The sequence below is a fragment of the Caretta caretta genome, chromosome 2, assembly GCF_965140235.1.
Source record: "Caretta caretta isolate rCarCar2 chromosome 2, rCarCar1.hap1, whole genome shotgun sequence".
Taxonomy (NCBI): Eukaryota; Metazoa; Chordata; order Testudines; family Cheloniidae; genus Caretta; species Caretta caretta.
Window position 1 is genome coordinate 225,862,685 of NC_134207.1, and position 25,817 is coordinate 225,888,501.

General features: G+C 41.6%; 1 protein-coding gene across 5 annotated transcripts in view; it reads right to left on the reverse strand.

Annotated features, from left to right (window-relative positions):
• Positions 1–25,817, reverse strand: part of CDK14 (cyclin dependent kinase 14) — a 503,511-nt gene that overhangs the window by 163,905 nt on the left and 313,789 nt on the right. For all 5 annotated transcript variants that reach the window (XM_048838104.2, XM_048838107.2, XM_048838105.2 and 2 more), the window contains one exon: positions 21,222–21,315. In XM_048838104.2, coding sequence (XP_048694061.1) covers positions 21,222–21,315 — 94 coding nt within the window. The remainder of the gene's footprint in view (positions 1–21,221; positions 21,316–25,817) is intronic.

Consider the following 25,817-nt stretch of genomic DNA (forward strand, 5'->3'; position numbering starts at 1 on the left):
CACAGTGGGACCTGGCCAGCACGCTGCATGTAGCATGAAGCAGAGTGGGACCTGGATGCTGGCTGGGCCACCATGCGCTCCCTCCCAGCTATAAATGTGTTCAGGTTGTAAAAAGTGGGGGATATGACCCCCCTATTTCAGAAGTGTGTCAGAGGCAATGTCCTTTCCCTCCGCACACCCTCTCCAGTGCTTGTGCTCTCACTTCTTCTCTTCCCAGTTACTTCTCCACTCAGTGTAACATAGCAGGGAGCTGGGCACAAAAGGCAGCTGTAAAGAGGAGCAGTGGGGGCCTGGGGACAAGAGGATACACTGCCTAAAAGGAATTGTGTAGGGGGGCCTGAACTAAGATAATGGTGGGAGGAGGGGGTAACCGGAATAAAACCAAAACAAAAAATGCGGAGCTGCTGAAACAGTAAAGAAGAGAAATATAGTGAGAGGGGAAGAAAGGAGAAGCACAAAGATGGGGGGAGGGTAGAGACACAACAGAAAAAATTGCCATGGTCTTAAAGGTGTCCTATACAATTTTTCCTACTTAGTGATGCTGAATGCAACAGTAGCTTTACTAGCTACAAGTTTAATTACTACCTAAGAGCCTTCTTTGTACAGTCTACTGAACTCCCTTCACCATAGTGGAATTTTCAACTGAGGATCAAGGGGGAATTAATACAGCCTTAACTTTATAGGTTGGCATATAGATCTTAATTAAAAATGTAATCTGGAAAAATGTATGACACTCCTCAGCTAGTCACACTGTGAAATACAATGTCACAAACTTAAACCTATAAATCTCTCTAGAGGGAGAATCTATCCCTCCAGAAATATTTGATTAAAAAAACCCCCAGAACTTAATAGCACAAAGAACCAGCTAATAATTATGTTTGTACATAAAAAAGTATGTTTGTGCAAAGTGAAGTGTATTATTTATGAGTAATTTTCTCTTTCTGCTCCCCCTCAGCATGCTTCTTTCCTCTTCAATTATAAATCCCACAATTGGTCAATGGCCCACTTCTGGGTGCAAAGAACTCTTTCAAGTTCTCATGAAATCACAGGCAACACCTACAGTTTTGCAAGGGACACTGACTGTGAGTTTATATTTGTGTAAGGGCAAATCATTTACACACGTATGGCTTGTGATACAGCCCCATGGGAAAGCCCACAGAATGGCTGGAAGGCTTGCACAGCCCTGCTTTAGATTTGTGTACTGATTATGCTAATTCCTTCATTACTAACATTGTTGCTATTACAACAGAAGTACTGGAGAGGTGCATTTCAAAGACTTCAATGAATTAGTAGGATGGGAAATGCTACCCTGGTGAAACAAAGATAACTGTGGCTAAGTTAGTTAAAGCGAGAAAGCAAACTTTCAGTAAGTCTAACTTTAGTGTGGTCACAGTTGATCTCTTGGATTGTAGGAGGAAGGAAGAATTAACAGTGGGGGATTATTATTAAGATATCATTATTAATAAAAGGCAGCAATAGCAGGAATACAATGGAAGTGTCAAGCAAGTATATTCTGATCAATGAGAAGTGAGAGAAGACTAAAGTGGATGAGTACTAACAACAAGAGCAATTGTGGTATTCTGGTTCCAAAGAAAAGGTTACCTCCTAATACTTCTGGTAACAAAGCAGAAAGCACATTAAGTAGATGCTTGTTGCGGCTTTTTTAGGTTTTTAGCTATTTACTCCTATCCGATGACATGCTGTATGGAGTAATACCGCACAGGGACTTTATGAAAACTAATACCTTAGGATTGGAGCACTTGACTTATTCTGGCTTTACACCTGGCCTTCTTTGCACTTCTGCATCACTGACCAACCTGCAGCAGCCTGCAAAGAAAAGCACCCTACTGGCACCGCTCCTATGAGAAACAAGCTCACAACAATGCTACTACACAGTTTGGGACAAGAAAGAAAGAACAGCATCCGATTGAAACTGCAGGGGGTATTTAAGTGAGGAGAGTACTATCCAAGTTGGAATTTGGTCAGGAGACTGAAGCTCACCATCTCCACTTTCATAAAAAGTGTCATGGGCTCCTTAATGGCTACACAATTAGGATGTCTGCTTAATAAGTGCAACTAAATACCTTCGCACATGCTCACAAAGTAGCAGCTGCAGAAGCAAGCTTTGAATTACAGACAGTCAAAGGAAGGGACGAAATAAATGACCAGTATTTTAACCCTTCTGGAAGGTGAACACATTCAGTAAGCTTTGCTTTCTTTTTTTTTGCGATAAGGCTGGCTAATTAATAAGAGTTGTAAAACAATTCTATTCTAGTCTATGGAAGAATATTTAAAGTTGATTTAAAAATTTTATATTATGCGAATGGCTTACGATATAGTGAATTCTACTATGAAGGAGAATACTTCTGAGGGCATTCTGTGCCAAAAAAATTAAAAATTCTGCGCACAATATTTTAAAATTCTTCAAAATTTTGCAAGCTTTATTTGTCAATAAATAAATGCAGAGGCTCCAGCATGGAGTGGGGCGCACAGGCCACTGGTTGTATGAAGGTGGGAGATCACCCTGCAGCCTTTCTACCCTCCCACTCCCAGGACACGGACTCAGTGGTGAGGCTGCACCTGACCCTGACACAGCACAAGGCCTGGGCCTACCCAGAAACACCCTGGGGCCCTACTCCTCTGCGCCAGGTGCACCAGGAACGGGGCAGGCAGGCTCAACCAGGCAGAATCCAAGTCTGGAGGGGCTCAATGTGGGGTTAGAAGATTCTGTGTGGGACAATCCGGGTGCAGGCAACTCAGTGCGGGGTCTAGGGTGTGGGAGGATCTGGATGCACAGAAGTTTGTTGGGGGGCGGGGTTTCCAGATGCAAGTGCAATGGGACTCTGCAGGGGCTTCCAGGTGAAAGTGGTTAGGGCTCAGTGGAGGGATCTGGGTGTGGGGATCATCAGAAGGGTCTGGGTGTTGGGGGAGTGGGTCTTGGTGTGGGTCTGGGAGCAGCTACTTGGGGGTCAGTGGTGTGGGGGTCTGGATGTGGGGGCTCAGGGTGATGCAGGGGGTGGGCCACATCAGGGTGGCGGTTTGAGTGCAGGGAGCTCAGTGAGGGTGCAGGGGGGCTCCAGATGCAGAGGTTGAGGTTCAGTGTTGTGGGGTTCAAGTATGGAGGGCTAGGGGGTTCTGGGTGTATGGAGTGAGGCTTGGTGGGGGTTTCTGGGCACAGGAGGTCCGGATGTGTGGGGGTTGGGCGGATGGGGGACCAGCTGCCCATGCAGTGACCCCTCCCCCCCACAGCTGAGGAGTGATGGGGGCAGGAAGCAGGGGAGGATGCTGAGCTTCGTGCAGCTGGGGGAGGTTTCTGGGGGTGGGTCTGACACATCTAGCCACTCCTTGCAGGGGAAGAGAAAATCCCATCCTTTCCTGCTTCCAGTCCACCCAGGACTAGTAGCTGATCCCGGCTCAGAGTATGAGCCACTGGCTGGGGTGTCCACGGCTCTGCAGTGATTTCTCTCTCTGCTGGCTGGCCTGAAACGATGTACCTGTCCAGCTAGGGAGGGGTGCGTGACTGCTCTTGCAGCTTCTCTTTGCTTCCCTGTCAGAAAGTCATTTTTCTGTAGGGAAGTAAAGAAATCTGCAGGGGACATGAATTCTGCACATGCAGAGTATACAGTAGGACGACAACAATATCCTTTACTGAGGATCTCTTGAATGACTTCCCTTTATAAGAGGGCCCATTAATCCACTTGTGTGGTAATAATTCTATTTTCCTTTACAAAAGTTTCATAAAATAATCCAACTATCCGAAACAGGGTGAGTAGCCATCTTATAATGAGGATTCTAAGTGGTGAGAAAACCATATGGCTGGGGGAGGTGACTGGAGTTTTCCAGTTGAGCAGATGGTAAGGAGCAGAATCCTAGTCTACACTAGAAAAGATTTGCTTGTATAGCCATCCCAGCAAACTCTTTAGTGGGGCTGGCAATAAAGTGCTTTTCCCTTTATTGTTTATACCAGTCGCCTGAGTGAAATAAGCTACATGTGGAAAAAAAGCACTTTTTGGCTGGTATAATGGCATCGACACTAGGGCTTTTGCCAGTGTATAATGTCACAAAAACATTCCTCCCCCATCCCCAACTGACATTGCCATGGTAGCAAAAGTTTCTATTGTGCACCTGCCAGAGACTCTATTTGGGGGGGGGCGGTGATATTGGGGGGCAGAGGGTGCTGACCTTCACCATTTGCAAACTACACGTGCAGGAGAGGGAGGGCAGGAGGGATTCTGCCCAGCCTGAAATGCAGACAAACCTCAGATTCACAGAAGGGGTTGAGATCAATGTAGGGGAGGGTGCACCTCAGGACTTCATTATTTGCAAAGATCCGGAACTCCTGCGTGCTTGAAGAGTAAAGATTGTTGTGGTGAAGACATTTTTTTGCTAAGCCTGTATTCCTTCTTTTACTGCCACATTGTCCCCAAAGAGATTAAATTACAAGCCCAGAGTGCTCACAGCCACAACTGAGCTCTGGGGAGCGTGTGCAAGTGACTGGGTGCCTTGGGATGCCTGAGGCACTGGTTTCAGGGTCTAGGGCAGCTGGCCTGCAGAGTCCCACATGCCAAAGAAGGGCACAGACAAGGGGTGCGAGTCTGACAGTGTGTCCAAGAGACTCAAAGCTAAAAACAGTAACTAAACTCAGTCCAGACCCAGTTGGCTTGGAAGCACATGGGACCCAGTGACTGGGTCCACTCACAACAGATTGATGCCCATCCATAAGAGCACAGGGCCAGCCTGTAACACACATGTAAAGGTTCACACACACACACACAGTCAGATCACCTACAAAATATTTTCAAAATATGAGATTCTTTAAAAATTAAGGAAGTACAGTTGTAAAAACAATTATGGCAATCTTTAGCATACAGTAAGGTGCATTCAAATTGAAAGTGTGTCCCCTTTAAATCTTGGATGCCAACTGGTTTCTCAGTTGACAAAGTTATAAAAATCGAACTGTACTTTTTCAGTACAACAAATGACCACTTAAAAAGAACATTTCCTTTTATTTCTCCTCTGGATATGATCATCATCAATGCCATCCTCATTTATGAGAGTACATGGCCCTTTGTACTACAAGATCACAACACACTATTCTGTAACAATTTGCCTCATGCAGTCATCTGTTTCATCTCTCAGTGACACATTTTGGAGTTTTCTGCAATAGCTATTTGAATTGTGTTTTGCATAGAAAATGCACAGTGAATAATTCTGATCAATCTACTTTCTGGAAAACAGTAAATGCCGTAAACTTTCTTACTTACAAGTATTTGGAAATAGACAGTGACAGCCAAAATATTGTTCCATTGTGGCAGCTTCCCACCGTTAGAGCAAATAATGTGAACAGAGACATTTACTCCCTGCAACTGCCCACCAAGAAACAGTTTTCATAAGGCCAGCCAGTTATTCCAGATAATCAGAGAATATGAGCATTCAAAAGAGTAGGAAAGGAAGAAACCAATGAACAAGAGTTGATAACAACACCCTCTATTTTGGCATGCTTGGTTCCAACATCAATCACACTATATGAACATGAAAGTGACTGTCGGGTACTTTTCTTACCCTCCAAATTTTTGCTTTGTACCCCTTACAAACATGAACATATATCTTTCCTTTACTGATTTTGTCCTTTTCCATCTGGCAAGTGTGGATTTTTCTGAAGTCTTCAATACAGCTTAAACTTAACATGGCTCTTCTGGTTGTAACTTTTATCTTATTACAGGAAGAAGCTGGTGAAGTTCTGGAGAAAAGGTTTGTTTGGTAAAATGTGCTCCTTCTCCTGATTTTTTGCTTGGCTCTGCTGTAAAGAGCAAAAGTATCACAATACTGTACTTATTATGAATACTTGGTGACTATGTGGTACAATCTTAAAATGTATATTTAAATCTAGAGGAGAATGTCATAAAATTTTCCAGAGTAGGTCAAATTTAACATCCAAGCTATTTAACTATTTTCCTTTAATGAACCAGAAATGCAGATGACCTAATCAAACTGGATTAAATATTGGCTCTTGAAAATTAAAATTCTCTAAGCTCATCTGATGATTTTGTCTTGAAAGGTGCTGAGATCAATGCCACTATGAGTGGGGGACACTCCATTTTACAGAAAGTGCTCAGCACCTTGCAGAATAGAGCCCCACATTTTTTAAACTCCGTGGCACTTTTTCAGGAAACACACATCTACTTAAGTGCATCCCTATTCAAGACAGCACTTCAGTGATTGCTTAACTCATAGCAAGTACATAGCTCCTATTGATTGTACTGAATAGCAATGCATTCCTGAACTGGGGCCTACGTGATGGTACTGAGACCTTTGCGCTGAAAGTGTGAAACGTGGGGAAGTTAAGTTATTCATCTTGAAGCCCTTAAGGAATCTTGTGCAAATAGACATGAAATTTTTCTCTTATTTTCTTAATTTGTCTCCAGAATCATTGAAAATTGTCTAATGATAAACAACAATTTTGGCATTCACTCTGGTCCTCTGCCTACGCTGCTAGCATTAGAATTGCAACTGGGATTCAAGCAAAACAGAAGGTGTGGAAAGTTTCCACTGTATTATGCTTTGTTCCTTTTTTTATAAAAGAAAAAAGATGGAAAACAGTTTTTGAAAACTCTATCTGATTTATCAACTTCCTTAATAAATAAAACCACATTTTATTGCTAGATTAAGGAAAAGCACATATAACTTGTATATCACAACATTATTTCACTGTAACACAAAACCCTTGTTGACTTTTGCGTAACTACAAACAGATTAATACTTATGTTCAAATGGACCTCTAAGCCTCCATTTAATGCGCACAAACCACTTGCTCCTAGATTTTTGTGCAATGTCATCTGCGCACAAAAATGATGGGTTTTACACGTGTAAATTCCATCATCTGTATGAACAGAAAACAGCTCACAAAAAGGGTGCACGCAAAGATATTCATCGAGTGTAAATCAATGGAGCTACACTGATTTTGCCCCTTCCCCATGTTTTAAAATGCAGCCTATAATTATTTCCTTAGATGCAACAGTCAGCCCTGGAAGTGAAACAATACTGGTTTATAATTATAGCATAGTCTTCTTTTAACAAGTAGAATATGGCAGATATGAGATAAACAGCACAGTCGCAAACACTGAGAGCCCTGGAAAGAATTCAGCCTCCTGCAGTGTTTGAGGTGCTAGCAATATAACTGCAAAAGTTGCAGAAAAACATATTAAAACATCGAATGGCTGAACTCAAGTCAAGCAAAAACTAGGAGAGTACAGTGTATTGGAGCTGAAACTTGCATCCCTACTCTTGCAAGTACCCCACTGAATTCAATAAGACCCGTGAATGAGGGCTGTAGAGTCAGGTCCTTTCTTTGTGGTGGGTATGTCTACACGTGCATCTGCTAATGAACTGGGATCGCAAACAATTTTTGATCTGCATTTCGGCTCACTTAACACATTATCAGTTCACTTTTAACATCTTATCAGTTCATCTTCATTGTTAAAAAATATACGGTCTTTTTTGCATGTCTGTACAGGACTAATACCCATTACAAAACTGGACTTTTTGTAAGCTATGCTGCAGCTAGACAATCAGGCAGTGGCTATACATATAAACATGCTAAGCACAAGATACTCTATTTAGTTGATATTAACTCTCACTGACTAGACTTGCTAAAGATCTTCCTGTTTCATCTGATATAAATACAGCTTAGTGTGGTGCTGGATAATATCTCCCACATTGGGTCAGACAATACCTTCTTTTGGGGGTTGCCATAACAAACAGAAACCAACATGCAATTCTCTTTTTGAGATGGAACACAGGATAGGGCAGAGGTGGAGGGTGGAACAAGGAGATAGCAAAGCACTATTTGTTTCCTATTCCTGAAGCCCCATTTGGAGTCAGAGCCATTGTCGGGCACAAATAAATAAAAGAGCCAAAAGTTTTGGAGATCCCCAGCATGGATCTGATGGTATCACATGGCCTTGAATGTGCACAATGCTATCTGTCCTTTTACTACTAAAACTGTATGGCCACATAATTTTATCACTGCCGTGGAGATGTGTAAGGAAAACACTGACCACATTTGGCAGAAGTGCTGATCCAGAAACTCTGCACGCAGCCAAGTCAACAGCAAAGACCACAGAAAAACAATCAAAGGACAAGCCTGGTATAAGATCTGCTGCCACTGTAAGGGTGAAGAAATCGACTGAAATTCTTAAGTTAAGCAAGTGTATCTCCAAAGGTACAGGGTTTGGCTCAGGATATCACTAACCTGGATCTATAGTAGTGTATTGAACAATGGTGAACACAACAGCTCTACTGATAAATAAAAGTCCAAAGACAGTAACCCTCATGCATGCTAGTCCTATTGACGTCATCAGTTACACAGGTTGGGGTGCCGGTGATTAATTCAATGGCAGTTCTGCAATCAGAGAAAGTAACTGAAAGGGCAGCTATTTGCCTTTTTTCATCACTAATTGCAAAAATAAAAATGGTGAATTTTATGTACACTCTATGGCTGCATGAAGTCTATAGGTAAATTGGCACAGTATGCTACTTATTTTTTATTCATTCTCCTTACACTTTGTGGGAAGCACAGCTCAACTTTCTGGTTCTTTTTTAATGATGTTTTTGGTTACTCTTGAAAATTGTTTTTTGTTCTCATGAGGAGGAGGGAAGTTGTTGGGGGGAGAAGGGGAAAGGGAACACAGCCCTTCAGGGAAGACTGTACGTTCCCTCGCGAGGGGGGAGCAGGCTGGAGAACCCCTTTCCATCCATGTTCAGTCTTCTTGTACTCTGTTCTATATAAGATTAAGAGGGAAGCTGCCCATTGAAAGGAATTAAAGGCATTCTCCTTCTAAATCTTCAGTAGTGTAGAGAGAAAGAGGTGCAAAACCAAAATCCACAAATCAAAAGCAACTTACAAGACATGAAACATATTCAAGGGAAGAGAAATCAATGCCAGCCTTGACTATTTTCTCAGTTCCTGAAATTTTACTATTTAGATCTAAGCATCAAAGAGAAGAATTTCAAAAGACACAGAAAGCAGAAAACAACTGCCCATATTACCAACTTCCAAATCCATCTCTTTACCCTCTTAAAAAACCCCTATCCTATGATTACAGACATTAGAAAAAGAACACTCTCTTAGATTATCTAGTCCATGTCCTTGCCAGTACATAGTGGTTTTCTAGACTATATTCTGTTCTGTTTAGTTTTAAATGATATATTTGTATCCAAAATAAAGAATAAAAGACTAAAGATTTTACAAGGATGTGTATTGTCAAGGAGTAGAAGCTCAAAGAGGAGAGTAACTTCCTCCTCAGAGTCCCACGCAGAAACACACAAGGTCAAAACCTAAATCCAACTTCTGCCTCACAACCAAATGTGTTCCATCTGATCCGAACAAGCTGTATTTGGGAACCAAAGTTTTTAGGAGTAGTAGGAAAGCATGCATTAAAAGTAGTGAGGAAAGAGGAGACTTTGAGGAAGTTGGGCAAACAGTGTGCATTATATAGGTAAACTTCAAACAAATAATAGATAAAATATTCACCCATTGGATTCAGCATTATTGCTCCAGAAGAGGTGTTCTCAACAGAACGTGCTACAATGACATTTCTGGCTCAGCACTTGACTGAATGAGCGCCAGGTCTGCTGAAAAAAGTTATTCCAGGCTTCAGATGATACAACTGATACGAAGATGTGGAACCACAATGAAATAGCTCAACGGCTTCACAAATGCCTATTAACATTAGGGTTTCAGTGCTAATGTTAGCATGCAACATCACATAGGTGACATACTCCTTGCAGTTAGTTATATAAAGAACAAATCTTACCCGCTTCTCACCTCATACACACACATTCCCCCACAGCTACTCAAATTGCATGCTATTTTAAAGGAAAAGACAATTTTTCATATCCAGCACTGAAATTTCAAACACAGGACAAGTCTCGCATTAAAAATACATGCAGAAATTTATGGGGTTTTTTTTGGCATCATGCTTCTGGGATGAACAAAATGGGTATAGTTTCCTTTTCATTATTATTTGTAATATCATGTATGCTGGAACACAGCAAAGTATTGTCATTCAAAACCAGGGAGGGGTTTGCAGTACTTTGTGGCATGCATGTCAGTGAAGAGAGGGGGTTCTGGCTGTGAACTAGCTTCCCAGCTGTGTCATATTACCTGAACTGTCATGAACAAACCAGCTTATTCATTCCACAGCCACATCTGCACAGTGTGTCTGCATTTATAGTCAGAGCAGCATTTTGATTTTTGCTACCCCGCTTGTGCAGGGAATTTGTACAGTATCAGAAGACCTGTCTTTGTATCATCCCTATGGTGGAAAGTAGTTCTGAGAGTACGTCTCCACTGAAATCAGAGGTGTGACTGCAGCTCAGCTAGGCATACCCATGCTCGCCTTAATCCAGCTAGCAGAGCTAAAAACATCAGTGAAGATGCTGTGGCACAGACCCCAGTGTGGTCTACCAACATGAGTATGTACCCAGGGCTCCAGATGGGCTTGCACTTCACTCATACTTTCAGCCATGCTAGCTGGAGTAAAACTAGTACAGGTAATTTTCTGTAGTATCTGGCTGGTGAATCTTGCCCATATGCTCAGGGTTTAGCTGGTCGCCATATTTGGGGTCAGGAAGGAATTTTCCTCCAGGGCAGATTGGAAGAGGCCCTGGAGGTTTTTCGCCTTCCTCAGTAGCATGGGGCACGGGTCACTTGCTGGAGGATTCTCTGCTCCTTGAAGTCTTTAAACCACGATTTGAGGACTTCAATAGCTCAGCCATAGGTGAGAGGTTTTTTGCAGGAGTGGGTGGGTGAAATTCTGTGGCCTGCGTTGTGCAGGAGGTCAGACTAGATGATCATAATGGTCCCTTCTGACCTAAATATCTATGAATCTATGAATGCCTCCCTGAGCTACAATCACACCTATGGCAGCAGTGTAGCCACTGAGTGTAGCACAAAGGCTAAAAAAGTACAGTTCACATGTGGCTTATTTTCCAAAAAAGAAGTTTTAAGAACATGGGGCAAATTCCTTCTGCTCTCTAGTAACTCCCAGAATCTTGGTTTAGTGAGATAAAGCCAAAAGCTGCACCCAGCTACTTCTCCCTCTAACAAAAAAACAAAACTGGCACAGAACAGATAGCACAGGAGTCAAACCTGGTCTAGTTTAGGCACATGAATGCAGATGGTGGAAACACAGATATTAAGCTATCCAGGCCTGATCTTTGACCATTGCTGAGATACAGTCAGTGCAGCTTAGGAGAGGGAATGCACAGGTTACCCTTTGTACACCACTGTTCCTGGGCTGTCTAGATGCCATGCCACTTCTCAATGTAATTTTATGTAGTCTTAAGCTAATTTATGATGATTCCCAAAAGCCCCAAAGAGTTATTTCTTTGCTGGAGTAAAGACACAACCAGAACATGTCATTTTTTTCTTAATCGCACCCCTGGCACAGTCTGACTGAATGCCACTTGAAGCTCCCCCTCTGCTTGGAGAATCCTTCAGTAGTTGACTAAACTTCATACTTTCTTGTGTATATACAATTACTTGATTATATAGGAATGTTGGATTTGCCATACCAGATCAGACTACTGGTGCAACAAGCCTAGTATCTTGCACTTAGTGTAGGCCAGTATGTAATGCCTCAGAGACAGACAAAATAAAAAAAATGATGATGCACCTAGCCAATTGTGCAGTGGGATGAAAGGAGGAAATCCTGATGACTGCAGTTCATGCTCCGAGGTTGAGGACTGGTTGACTGTATCTTATAGGATTATAATATTAAAGAGTCAAAAGCACATCTGTACCCTTTCTGGTGAAGTGTTTGCTTTGCGAGAGACAGAGCTTGAACAATGCTTGGCTGGGCTCTGGTTACCCAGAAGGAACTATGCTGTAACCTTCATTTCTCTATGCTAACCAAGGACTTCCTATGCTGTGTTCCAATTGACTAATAAACCCTACTGTTTGAAAACGTTAGCTGCGGATGCTTTCAGAGGTGCATTGCTCCCTAAGATTGTATGAGTCTCCCTTAGGGGTCTGTCTCAGTGGGACTAGCTGAACAGAACTCATGGTGTGAAACAGGAGTGCAGAAGGCCCAAAGGTTTAGTCCAAGGTGGTGAAGCCGCGTGGCTTAAGCTGGAGGAAGAGTGAAATCCCTAGGAGGGTCAGGCATGCTGAAAGGGGTCCCTCCTTGAAACTCTTCCAAAGCTGGGGCATAGCACTGAATTTGTGGCTCCGTGACAAGTACTCCTCCATTTTACTTAATAAGCACATAGTTCTTTAAGCAAAATTATCCATACATTCTAGTGTCTGGACGAGTAAAACAAATCCACCACAAACTGACAACTGGGGCACAAATAATGTGTACTTTAAAATGGTAATTTGCAACTTTCAGTTCACAGTATATTGTATATTACTGAATCAGGCCCCAATCTGATATTAAATCCAAGTGTATGCATGGGGTTCAGCCCTGCTACAGTATTATACTTGATTTTGGTTCCTGAAGTTATTTAAAATAAGCATAATATGTAAAAATAGTCCAAATGAAGTGCTCGTATTAATAAACAACCAAAAGGAAAATCAATGAACAGAATAATGCATGAAGTGTAATAGGAAGATCAACCTCTTTTCCTAGTCCATTAAACATATCAGTTTCATTAAACCCCTGATAAATGTAAACAACTAATACATAAGCATAAATGAACAGAAATACAGGTTTTGGGATGTATTCTATTCTTGATAAGGAGGAGAAATGGAAGAGCACTTAGAGAATATGCTCTTTATTGTGCACTTGATAATCTGTGGAAAATTAAGGTACCACATATTTTAATTATATTTACATAATAATGGAAAATAGATTTAGAGCCAGCTATTTGAGAAGTACATGGAACTGCTGTTGACAGGCTCACGCTGTTCACATCACATTAAATTTAGTTGTCCTAAATATTAATCAGTGCCTTTCCTTCCAAAATACAAGTTTGTAAGAAAAAGAAATTCAATCATATTTCAACTCCTGGCATAGAGTAATGAATCTTACTGATGTATTTTTTTTATATTGCAAGAGGTATGTTTTAAAATACCTGACCTCAGAATACTGCAGAACTAAAGGATCAACGGGAGCGGCGTATTGTATTGTATATCTGCTTTCAGAACACCACAATATTGTATGAAACGATCCACTGTTGAAGAACTTAAAAATGTGAACTAAAATTCTCTCCCACCAACAGAGAATTGAAGAATTTTATTGTTGGTCCAATAAAAGATATTACCTCACCACCTTGTCTCTGCAGAAAAGACGACTTTGGCAGGCTGATCTGTATTTCATAGCTGTTATAAGGACTCAGTATGTGGGAGTTAATTGTATTAGTTATCTTAAATAGCAACCTGATTAGTTTTGCACTTCAAAGTTATTAACCACCTTAGTGTACACAATTCACTGGAGAATGAATGAATTTAATCCTTCTGTTCAGAAATAAAGGGAACAAGAATAATCCCTTGTTTTATAACTTTTAAATAGATAACTTCTTAAACTCTTAATTATGAAAATGGTATTTTAGAGAGGCACTTTAATTACGGATGGCTGGAAGTTTCCTTTACAAACCCCTATTTTAAGGGGATTTTAATTAGGATTTAAGAATTAACTCTGGTTAACCACATGCCATAAAAGGCTCCATCAAAAAGCTTCTTTTTTATTCTTTTAAAGCTCGGACAAGATCAGTCTGACCTGAAGAGACCAGGTCAAAAAATTATCCCCAGTTATTTGAAAGGCTGAACTTGTTATTTGCAGCTACAGTTTAAAACCTTTTTCTTCTAAGCTAAAATTTAGAAGGCCATTAATTTACATGGTATTTGGTATTTTACCAAATAAGTCCCCTCCAGAAAAAAAACAAACAAAAAAAAAACAAAAACAAAAAATCAAGCTTGAGAGTGACCAAAATGTTTAAAAAATTCTACATGATATATACATGCTTGTACTGACCCTGTCAAATGTAGCAATAATTTATTGTTTTTAAAAGTTTTTTAATTTCAACAAAATACATTATTGTGCAAGGTCAATAATACTTCCAAAAATCTGAGTATGTGTTTAATATGATCCATGTTTAAAAGTCTCACCTGTTGGTAAAATAGCAGAGGAGAGAGAAAAAGGAGGTGGAATTACATTCCACACTTTAAATGAGTAGTGCACAAATTTAATAAAGCAGAACTTTTACCCATTACTTACGAGTATATTAAACAGAAGTTGATTGACAATACATTACAATTAAATATACGTAACCCTTCTGCCAGGTGGAGACTGCAGCAACAAGGGCCAGGCTCAATATCTAGGGGTGCCTCTTAACAATACAAAACAGGACCAGTTTGAGCCCCCTCCTAGTAATCTGAGAAAACTTCATACCACCTCTGGGCACCTCTGAGAGGCAATACTTCCCCACTCACAAGCACTGAGTCTATGTATAACAAAAGAGAACTCTTATGAAAAGGGAAAGAGAACTCAGCATTAATTTGGAAAAAATACCACAACCACATTCAAAAGCATACAGCCATAAGCAAACCAGACCCTACAGTGCATTGGGTAGCGTCCTTTGCCTCAGTTTCCCACCTTGCAGGAACACATTTGTATTGTGTTGTGACTTTTCCCTGTAACATTTCGCTCCCCTCTCCCGCACCCCACTCACAGTTAGCAAATACCCAGAGTTCTGAGGTGCATTCATGAGAGTTCACCTCTCACCGCTGGGGAAGGGGGTGGAGTTTGAGCAATGCCTTTGTTGCCACTGCTCCTGCAATGCCACGTTCTGAGGTTCCATCACTTAACCCAGCACTTAGCCATTTTAGCGGGGAGCCTCACAGCCAGTGCAATCTCTGTGGTATCTTCTACTGTCCTCACACAAAGTCTAAGGCTTAGCCCCTAAATCTGCTCTGCAGTGATCTCAGCTCTAGGAATCACCAACCAGGACAAGGACTCTCAATTGAGTCTAATCAGCTCTGCCATAAAACGCTGGAGAGAAACAGATCAAATGGTGTCTAGGACTATTTAGGCAGAGTCCACACCACCAGGTAGGAACACCTATCCCCACCTACTCTTCTCTGCGAGTTGGCATCCCCTATCCCATGCTTGGCAAGTGAGGTTCAGTTTAGGGTGTCCCACTCAATCAGGGCATGCTAAGCACAGTTCTGCTGTCCTTTACTCATACAATAAGGATAACAGCATTTCATTTCCCCTTCATGCAAATACTAGAGTGATTTGTAACCCCAAAATCAGCCAAAATCAATCATTTTAGCAAAGCAGCTCCATCTGCTGGGCACCTAGGCAAAGTAGGTGTGTCTATGCAAACACTGTCTGCTCCTGAAGTCTTTTCTCCCAGCTCATCACTAGATGTCAGAGGAGAGCTCATCCCGACCCTGCTCACATACAGCACAGAAGCAGTTTAGTCCTCTACATTGCAATGGGTCAAGCTGCACAGGTGTTTTGACAAGGAAGAAAGAACATAATGCGACTTTCACATCCTACGTTGAGTTTGCAGATCTGACATTTAGAAAAAGCATGTTTTGCTCAAAGACTGAGAAACTGTGATGTAGAAATCAAGGGACAAACAAACAAGGAGCTCTACGCTGCCATTCTTAGAGCTGCTTTTCAGAGCTGAACTGTACTTCACTACAACAGGTGTGCAATATTAATTGCCCAGGCTCACAGTGATTAGAACACCACACATATTTGGTTAGAAGGAAGGCCATACCTTTAGTAGCTATGATGTAACAGAACAAGGAGCGGAACTGCCAGGCAGCTCTTTCCCACACAAGCTAACCTGGAAGGATAAATCTAGAGCAGCTCAAACAAACAAATGGCTGTAAAGCCAGAGCAATCTTTCAGAAGAGACTACCACTCAACCCCTCCTGCTAAATCCACCCAGGCATCAGGACCAAGCAAGCCCCAGATTCCCCTTTTTTGTAATAGGGCTGAGGTGAGAGGTACTTCTTTCGGAGGCCTCCCCTGCTTGCCATATAACAAACAATGGTCCAATCAGAAGCCAACCAGGCCAGCATTTGGGACTGTATTAGCCACCTCAGTTAATCTGCACTGGGCACATGCTAAACAATTGCAAAGCTCCCAAGGCCTCTGAAGAAGGAGAAAACACTCACATAGCTTACTACTGATCTGTGAAGTGAACAACATTCTTCCTAGCCTCTTAAAAGGGCACTGGCCAAACCCCATAGCAAAATGGGAAATCCAGCGGTAGAAACAGGAAAATAAGAAAACAACCCGAGAGCGAGGGCCGGTAAGGAAAGAAAACTGGCACGAATGGTGGCAGATCCTAGGAGGAGCACTATGAACTGGACTTCCCAATTGTGGTGGTGCCATTACAAGAAGTGGAAGGTTGACCAGGGAAGAGTATAAAAACATTGCTCGGGCATGTAGGAATGAAATCAGGAGGGCCAAATCGCACCTGGAGCTGCAGCTAGCGAGAGCTGTCAAGAGTAACAAGAAGGGTTTCTTCAGGTATGTTGGCAACAAGAAGAAAGCCAAGGAAAGTGTGGGCCCCTTAATGAATGAGGGAGGCTACCTAGTGACAGAGGATGTGGAAAAAGCTAATGTACTCAATGCTTTTTTTGCCTGTCTTCACGAACAAAGTCAGCTCCCAGACTGCTGCGCTGGGCATCACAACATGGGGAATAGATGGCCAGCCCTCTGTGGAGAAAGAGGTGGTTAGGGACTATTTAGAAAAGCTGGACGCGCACAAGTCCATGGGGCCGGACGAGTTGCATCCGAGAGTGCTAAAGGAATTGGCGGCTGTGATTGCAGAGCCATTGGCCATTATCTTTGAAAACTCGTGGCGAATGGGGGAAGTCCCGGATGATTGGAAAAAGGCTAATGTAGTGCCAATCTTTAAAAAAGGGAAGGAGGAGGATCCTGGGAACTACAGGCCAGTCAGCCTCACCTCAGTCCCCGGAAAAATCATGCAGCAGGTCCTCAAAGAATCAAACCTGAAGCACTTGCATGAGAGGAAAGTGATCAGGAACAGTCAGCCTGGATTCACCAAGGGAAGGTCATGCCTGACTAATCTGATCGCCTTCTATGATGAGATTACTGGTTCTGTGGATGAAGGGAAAGCAGTGGATGTATTGTATCTTGACTTTAGCAAAGCTTTTGACACGGTCTCCCACAGTATTCTTGTCAGCAAGTTAAAGAAGTATGGGCTGGATGAATGCACTATAAGGTGGGTAGAAAGTTGGCTAGATTGTCGGGCTCAACGGGTAGTGATCAATGGCTCCATGTCTAGTTGGCAGCCGGTGTCAAGTGGAGTGCCCCAGGGATCGGTCCTGGGGCCGGTTTTGTTCAATATCTTCATAAATGATCTGGAGGATGGTGTGGATTACACTCTCAGCAAATTTGTGGATGATACTAAACTGGGAGGAGTGGTAGATACGCTGGAGGGCAGGGATAGGATACAGAGGGACCTAGACAAATTGGAGGATTGGGCCAAAAGAAATCTGATGAGGTTCAATAAGGATAAGTGCAGGGTCCTGCACTTAGGACGGAAGAACCCAATGCACAGCTACAGACTAGGGACCGAATGGCTAGGCAGCAGTTCTGTGGAAAAGGACCTAGGGGTGACAGTGGACGAGAAGCTGGATATGAGTCAGCAGTGTGCCCTTGTTGCCAAGAAGGCCAATGGCATTTGGGATGTATAAGTAGGGGCAGAGCGAGCAGATCGAGGGACGTGATCATCCCCCTCTATTCGACATTGGTGAGGCCTCATCTGCAGTACTGTGTCCAGTTTTGGGCCCCACACTACAAGAAGGATGTGGATAAATTGGAGAGAGTCCAGCGAAGGGCAACAAAAATGATTAGGGGTCTGGAACACATGACTTATGAGGAGAGGCTGAGGGAACTGGGATTGTTTAGCCTGCAGAAGAGAAGAATGAGGGGGGATTTGATAGCTGCTTTCAACTACCTGAGAGGTGGTTCCAGAAAGGATGGTTCTAGACTATTCTCAGTGGTAGAAGAGGACAGGACAAGGAGTAATGGTCTCAAGTTGCAGTGGGGGAGGTTTAGGTTGGATATTAGGAAAATCTTTTTCACTAGGAGGGTGGTGAAACACTGGAATGTGTTACCTAGGGAGGTGGTAGAATCTCCTTCCTTAGAAGTTTTTAAGGTCAGGCTTGACAAAGCCCTGGCTGGGATGATTTAATTGGGGATTGGTCCTGCTTTGAGCAGGGGGTTGGACTAGATGACCTCCTGAGGTCCCTTCCAATCCTGATATTCTATGATTCTATGATTCATTAAGCCAAAGAGCTGTCCATGCAGCCCATGAGTTGGTTGAGTTCAGGATCCTGACACAGGGAAGAAAGGTAAGCAGCACGATACGGACCCTGGACTTCAGGAAAGCAGACTTCGACTCCCTCAGGGAACGGATGGCCAGGATCCCCTGGGGGACTAACTTGAAGGGGAAAGGAGTCCAGGAGAGCTGGCTGTATTTCAAGGAATCCCTGTTGAGGTTACAGGGACAAACCATCCCGATGAGTCGAAAGAATAGTAAATATGGCAGGCGACCAGCTTGGCTTAATGGTGAAATCTTAGCGGATCTTAAACATAAAAAAGAAGCTTGCAAGAAGTGGAAGGTTGGACATATGACCAGGGAAGAGTATAAAAATATTGCTAGGGCATGTAGGAATGTTATCAGGAGGGCCAAATCGCACCTGGAGCTGCAGCTAGCCAGAGATGTCAAGAGTAACAAGAAGGGTTTCTTCAGGTATGTTGGCAACAAGAAGAAAGCCAAGGAATGTGTGGGCCCCTTACTGAATGAGGGAGGCAAACTAGTGACAGAGGATGTGGAAAAAGCTAATGTACTCAATGCTTTTTTTGCCTCTGTTTTCACTAACAAGGTCAGCTCCCAGACTGCTACGCTGGGCATCACAAAATGGGGAAGAGATGGCCAGCCCTCTGTGGAGATAGAGGTGGTTAGGGACTTTTTAGAAAAGCTGGACGTGCACAAGTCCATGGGGCCGGACGAGTTGCATCCGAGAGTGCTGAAGGAACTGGCGGCTGTGATTGCAGAGCCATTGGCCATTATCTTTGAAAACTCGTGGCGAACCGGGGAAGTCCCGGATGACTGGAAAAAGGCTAATGTAGTGCCAATCTTTAAAAAAGGGAAGAAGGAGGATCCTGGGAACTACAGGCCAGTGAGCCTCACTTCAGTCCCTGGAAAAATCATGGAGCAGGTCCTCAAAGAATCAATCCTGAAGCACTTGCATGAGAGGAAAGTGATCAGGAACAGCCAGCATGGATTCACCAAGGGAAGGTCATGCCTGACTAATCTAATCGCCTTCTATGATGAGATTACTGGTTCTGTGGATGAAGGGAAAGCAGTGGATGTATTGTTTCTTGACTTTAGCAAAGCTTTTGACACGGTCTCCCACAGTATTCTTGTCAGCAAGTTAAGGAAGTATGGGCTGGATGAATGCACTACAAGGTGGGTAGAAAGCTGGCTAGATTGTCGGGCTCAACGGGTAGTGATCAATGGCTCCATGTCTAGTTGGCAGCCGGTATCAAGTGGTGTGCCCCAAGGGTCGGTCCTGGGGCCGGTTTTGTTCAATATCTTCATAAATGATCTGGAGGATGGTGTGGATTGCACTCTCAGCAAATTTGCGGATGATACTAAACTGGGAGGAGTGGTAGATACGCTGGAGGGGAGGGATAGGATACAGAGGGACCTAGACAAATTGGAGGATTGGGCCAAAAGAAATCTGATGAGGTTCAATAAGGATAAGTGCAGGGTCCTGCACTTAGGACGGAAGAACCCAATGCACAGCTACAGACTAGGGACCGAATGGCTAGGCAGCAGTTCTGCGGAAAAGGACCTAGGGGTGACAGTGGACGAGAAGCTGGATATGAGTCAGCAGTGTGCCCTTGTTGCCAAGAAGGCCAATGGCATTTTGGGATGTATAAGTAGGGGCATAGCGAGCAGATCGAGGGACGTGATCGTTCCCCTCTATTCGACATTGGTGAGGCCTCATCTGCAGTACTGTGTCCAGTTTTGGGCCCCACACTACAAGAAGGATGTGGATAAATTGGAGAGAGTCCAGCGAAGGGCAACAAAAATGATTAGGGGTCTGGAACATATGAGTTATGAGGAGAGGCTGAGGGAGCTGGGATTGTTTAGCCTGCAGAAGAGAAGAATGAGGGGGGATTTGATAGCTGTTTTCAACTACCTGAAAGGGGGTTCCAAAGAGGATGGCTCTAGACTGTTGTCAATGGTATCAGATGACAGAACGAGGAGTAATGGTCTCAAGTTACAGTGGGGGAGGTTTAGATTGGATATTAGGAAAAACTTTTTCACTATGAGGGTGGTGAAACACTGGAATGCGTTACCTAGGGAGGTGGTAGAATCTCCTTCCTTAGAGGTTTTTAAGGTCAGGCTTGACAAAGCCCTGGCTGGGATGATTTAACTGGGAATTGGTCCTGCTTTGAGCAGGGGGTTGGACTAGATGACCTTCTGGGGTCCCTTCCAACCCTTATATTCTATGATTCTATGATTCTATGAATGGACCAATCAGGCTGCAGTGGTGGGAGTTGGGTACTGCACTTCTCTCTGCTCTGTCAGTTATCATTATTTGTTAAGTACTTTATAGTTGAATAAAGCATCACTCAGTAGGAAATACACTCCAACTCTATCACCACTATTTCTGCCATCCTTCTGTTCCTTCTCTGTCTTTGTACTCCCTGTCTTTGTATTCCCTCTGCATTTCCATCCCTGCAGCAAATCTCAATTCTCACCCAACCTTCATGGGCTTCACTCCCACACCATGGCCTATTCCATCACACAAAATAATCATCAATAAAAGAGTTAATGCTAACGTTAAAATAGCACAATATTAATGGGGGCATCTCTGACTCATTATTTTAGACTGTTTGCAGATTCAGCAGAGCAACATGGCATCTTTTTTTTACTGGACTTGCATTTGGAAGCTTTTCTTTACAGCCAGAAGAGCTACAAACATCTTTTTAAAATGAAAGCTTGGATTCTGCATAATCTGAACAAGTCATGCAAGTCTCAAAAATGTATCAGGGCAGGTTGGATCCGGCTTGAGGCCGGGTGTTTGACACCTGTGCTCCAATAGAGAAAAGTAAACACTACAAATAGAATAGTTCCCTGGGGTTTTAATAGACACATTTTATTACTCACATTTGTAAGGTAGCATATTAATCCAGAAATAAAGAACTTACCAGAAATATTCTTTCGAGTTGGTCTTGAATGTCTTTCATTCCAGGAAAAGCAGCAACTCCTTGAATCATTTCTACAAAGATACAACCCACTCCCCTATTAAAAAAAAAAGTATACAATATTAGATTTTCTTGAGATTAAATAATTAATACATTAAACACTTGTCTCTATCACCAGCATTACGTCACCACACTCTACTGTACAAGGATGGCAGGATGACAACTGGAATGGATGAATGTGTTGAAAACCAATCCATACCTTTAAATAGTCTCTTTTTCAAACATTTTTTCAAGAAACAGTTTCTGCTTAGTTGTCACACTGATGATGTATAAAAAGGATCCATTCACCTAGGGTCATAACCTTGGACCATCTTAAGTAAGGCTCCACAGCAGCTTTGAAAAAGATGTGGCTTGGTTGCAGGAGGAAGAGGGGCAGCAGCAGAGAAAATATCTCTTGAGAGACTGAGACAAGCTTCTGTAGTTCCCGAGGGTCTGGCTTTGTCAGTTGGTTCAGCCATTTGTGCATTCCCAGGGGAAGCTACAGACCCTCATCTGCTTCTCTTCCCTCTGCTCCAAGGGGGATTTGCATCTTCTCCAAGATTTGATGTTCAAGAGCTAATAATCTATTTAGGTATCAGTAGGATGCATGATTTGATAAAACATTTTAATTGTGTTTATTTCAATTACATTTTTTTCTAAATGTATTTATTCTTGTCCATGCACACACATTATATATATGCAATATAGATAAACACACTCATTTGTGCACATGCACACGAGAGATGATTTTAACAAAAATCTGTCAATCCAACAGCTTTATGTAGAGTTATACACATTTTACATATCCGTTAAGCTTTCTCAAAGGCAACTAGAGGATTTAACCATGTTACTACCATTCCTTTCAAATCCAAGTTGTGTCCTATAGCTATCTTTGGAAGTCCCAACCTTAACCTCTTATTTAACTTTGTTCTCAGAAGTCGAGTGTTTGGAATATAATCATGAAACATTGTTTTTTTCCTTATTTATGATGATGACTATTTATTTAGGCAGCAGCATTTAATTTTACTGTCTGTGAATATTGTGAGATGTGTTGTCTGGAAGAAAGTCTCCTAATAAAAACAGATTGCATGTTTTCAGTTAAGTGAGGGAATGTCTCACTGAACATTTGTAGACGCCACTCGGTAAAGATCACCAGCAGAGACCACATTCTTTACTAAAAGAAAAGGAGTACTTGTGGCACCTTAGAGACTAACCAATTTATTTGAGCATAAGCTTTCGTGAGCTACAGCTCACTTCAAAGTGAGCTGTAGCTCACGAAAGCTTATGCTCAAATAAATTGGTTAGTCTCTAAGGTGCCACAAGTACTCCTTTTCTTTTTGCAAATACAGTCTAACACGGCTGTTACTCTGAAACCATTCTTTACTAAGTTCAGAATGGATAGTCCACTACTGAATAATGCAATAATTTTATTTTAAAGGCAACAGGATACGATTCAAATTTATTAAAAAAGAAAGCTTTTATAATACACCATTATTTTCTGATTCTACTTCTCAAAGATTGAATACCTTATGCAAACATTTTCCTTTACCTCTAGAGAATAAAGAAAAACAACAGACAGTTCAGATCCATCCCTAGTTGTATTCAGTCAGTTTGAAAAGAAGGAGATTAAAAAATGATGTTCCATATGCCCTTGTTGGTTACTGAAGGTACTGGATTGATTAAACTGCCACTCATCATTTACTCTGGTTAATGCATCATTAGGCACAGATAGGCACAATATATCTTCGTCAAATACTTATAAACAGTATTTACATCTCAGGCAAGGAGAAATGCAGAATTTTGGACAGGAGGTATTTACTCAAGATAAAAAAAACTGAATTTGGTCTGGAGGACAGAGGGAGTAGAGTTCTATTTTTGCAACCAGACAACAGACATTAGATTAAATTTGTTTAAAATTTGAAGAGCATGTACAGGTATCTACAGACAAGCACTTAATGCATATTTGTATTTGAAATACAATAGAAGATTAAGATTTTAGCAAAGAATTTTATATATTGCCTCTCAAAATCTTACTTGCATATTTAATGGAAATTGACTCCGGTATGGACTAAAAATTGGATGAAGATCTGTAAATTCATTGTTAATATACTGCAATGTCATAAGTGCTACAAGGACTATTTTAGATATTGTTTGACACCATATTTTTTATTATCTGGAATAATTCAACTAATGTGCTTTTTATCCCTTAAAACATGATGCTAAATCAGGAGGTGTTGTTAAACATCACTGGTGAGAAAAATAGAGAGACTTATAGGGCTCAATCTTGTAACATTCTGGCTACAACCTAATAAAGCACTTAAGCTCATGTTTAATTTTAAGCACAAGAGTAGCCCCATTCACCCAGCATATTGCAGGATTGAGCCCTTAGAGGGGACAAAAATATGGGCAGAAAATAACAAAATAAGATTCCTCCTGGGAAAAGGTAAGAAAACACACCTTAGAAAAAATAAACTAAAATACAGATATACAACAGAAGGAAAATACATAGAAAGCCATAATACCAAGTAAGGATCTTGGGGTAATGAAGCTCATGCAAGTCAATAGGAGTTTTCCCATTGACTTCAACAGACTTTAGTTTAGATCATGACCATAATGAATAGAAAACTGAGTATGAGTACATGATAGCCAAAAAAAATTTTGTAATCAAAAATCAAAACGCATTTGTGTTGTATGAGCATAGACACCAAATCTCTATGCAGCCATTAAGTCTGTGTACATTTTCAGGCATCCCAAAACAAGAACATATCAACAAACGGGGGGGATTTCTTAGCAGAGCAACAAAAATGATTATTACTGGAAAAACTGACTTGTAAGGAAAAGATAAAAGAACTCCATATATTATTCTTGGGTAAAATAATGAATGGGGCGGGGGGAGGGCGAGGCGGAAATAGGATGACTCTGTACAAGTATCTGAAAAGTATGAAAAACAAAGAGGACAAGGAATTGCTTTGGATTTCACTGGTCCCCAGAACTGAATATATACCAAAGAGGGTAGAAGTAATGAGATGCAACTAAGAAACAGAAAATTTAGGGTGAGAGTTAAGGAAAACTGCCTAATACTGAGGTCAATTATACTGTGCAATAGCCTCCCAAAGGAATGGAAGGTCCACTACTCAAGTCATAAAACTAGTCTGGATGAAACACTTAAGTATATTTTCCAGGGAACTATCTTATCTTGCATTAAGCGGCAGGTGGACAAGATGAGCTAATAGATCTCTCCCATCTCTAGCTTCTATGATACAAGGTTAATCAGAGCATATTTCATACTTCAAGAAGTAACTTTGCTTCTATTGTCTCTCCCCCTCACTCTATACCCACCCCATTATTTATTTATATATTATTTGTACACATACATACATACCCTATAGTGAGTGACATTTTCAGGTAAAGTGTTTGAGAAAGTGTGTGTGTCACATTGAAGAACTTTGGCAATAGTTCAAGAATTTGATTTAGCATTTCCTACACCCTTTGGAGGTGGTCTGAATTCTAATTTGCAAACTGAGTTGCTGGGCTTTTGGATACTCGATTCAGGAATCTTTGAAATGGAACAAAATGGGATAACCTTGCAAAGCAAACATGACAAACTTAAATGACAGCCATTGAATGTTGAAATGTGTGACTTACCCTCTGACAACAATAAGCATGACTAAGCCTATTGATGTACTGATGATACCATGTGTGGCCATCCATCTAATATTGTCCACCCTAATTTCCTAGGGCTATATCCATCACCATACTACACAGAGAACTAGATGACCTTCTGGGGTCCCTTCCAACCCTTATATTCTATGATAAAGGAAGAGTTCATGTTTGTAGCTCAATGGGTTACTCTGAAATTTGAATTTAGATAACAAATGACTATCTAATGAGAAGCTTAAATGGCTACAGAAATTCCATTTTTATGCAGAGCATTTGTAGGCCAAGAGTCGCAGCTCGTAAAAAATAACTTGTTTGGTTGCCATTATACAATATTTTAAGAAATTAATTTTTGTTTTAATTCTGAAGAATTCTGTCCATATAACATTTGATATAATGCACAAATTCAAATCACAATCTATCTGGATATGAATTTATAAAGCCTTTGCAATATCTCTCTTTTACTTGACACTTTATCTAAAAACTTATTAAGATTATTCATGTCCATTGAAGTTGCTGGGGTGTGTGGTTTTTTGGTTTTTTTTTTTTTTTTTTACTTCTGAAGAGATCCATATAAGTGACTGCAGAGCTATTTTTGATTAACAAGTTGTTTTCATACTGATTTTTATTGTTTTATTTAAATGCAGATTTTAAAATTTGCGTGGACAATTGGGGAACTTCACTATAACAAACATTGAATAGTCTTTGCTGAATGAACAGCTTTTCTATTGCATTAATTTGCTAACAAGAGACGATATTCAGCATCATGTCACTTCAGAATCGACATTCAGATTTTGAAGACCCAAGAAAGCTACATCTGGCCATGAAGCCTGACTTCAGATTGCAAGATTTGGCTCTCTGGGAGGAGACATATTTTGAAAGCACTAAATGATCACTTTAATA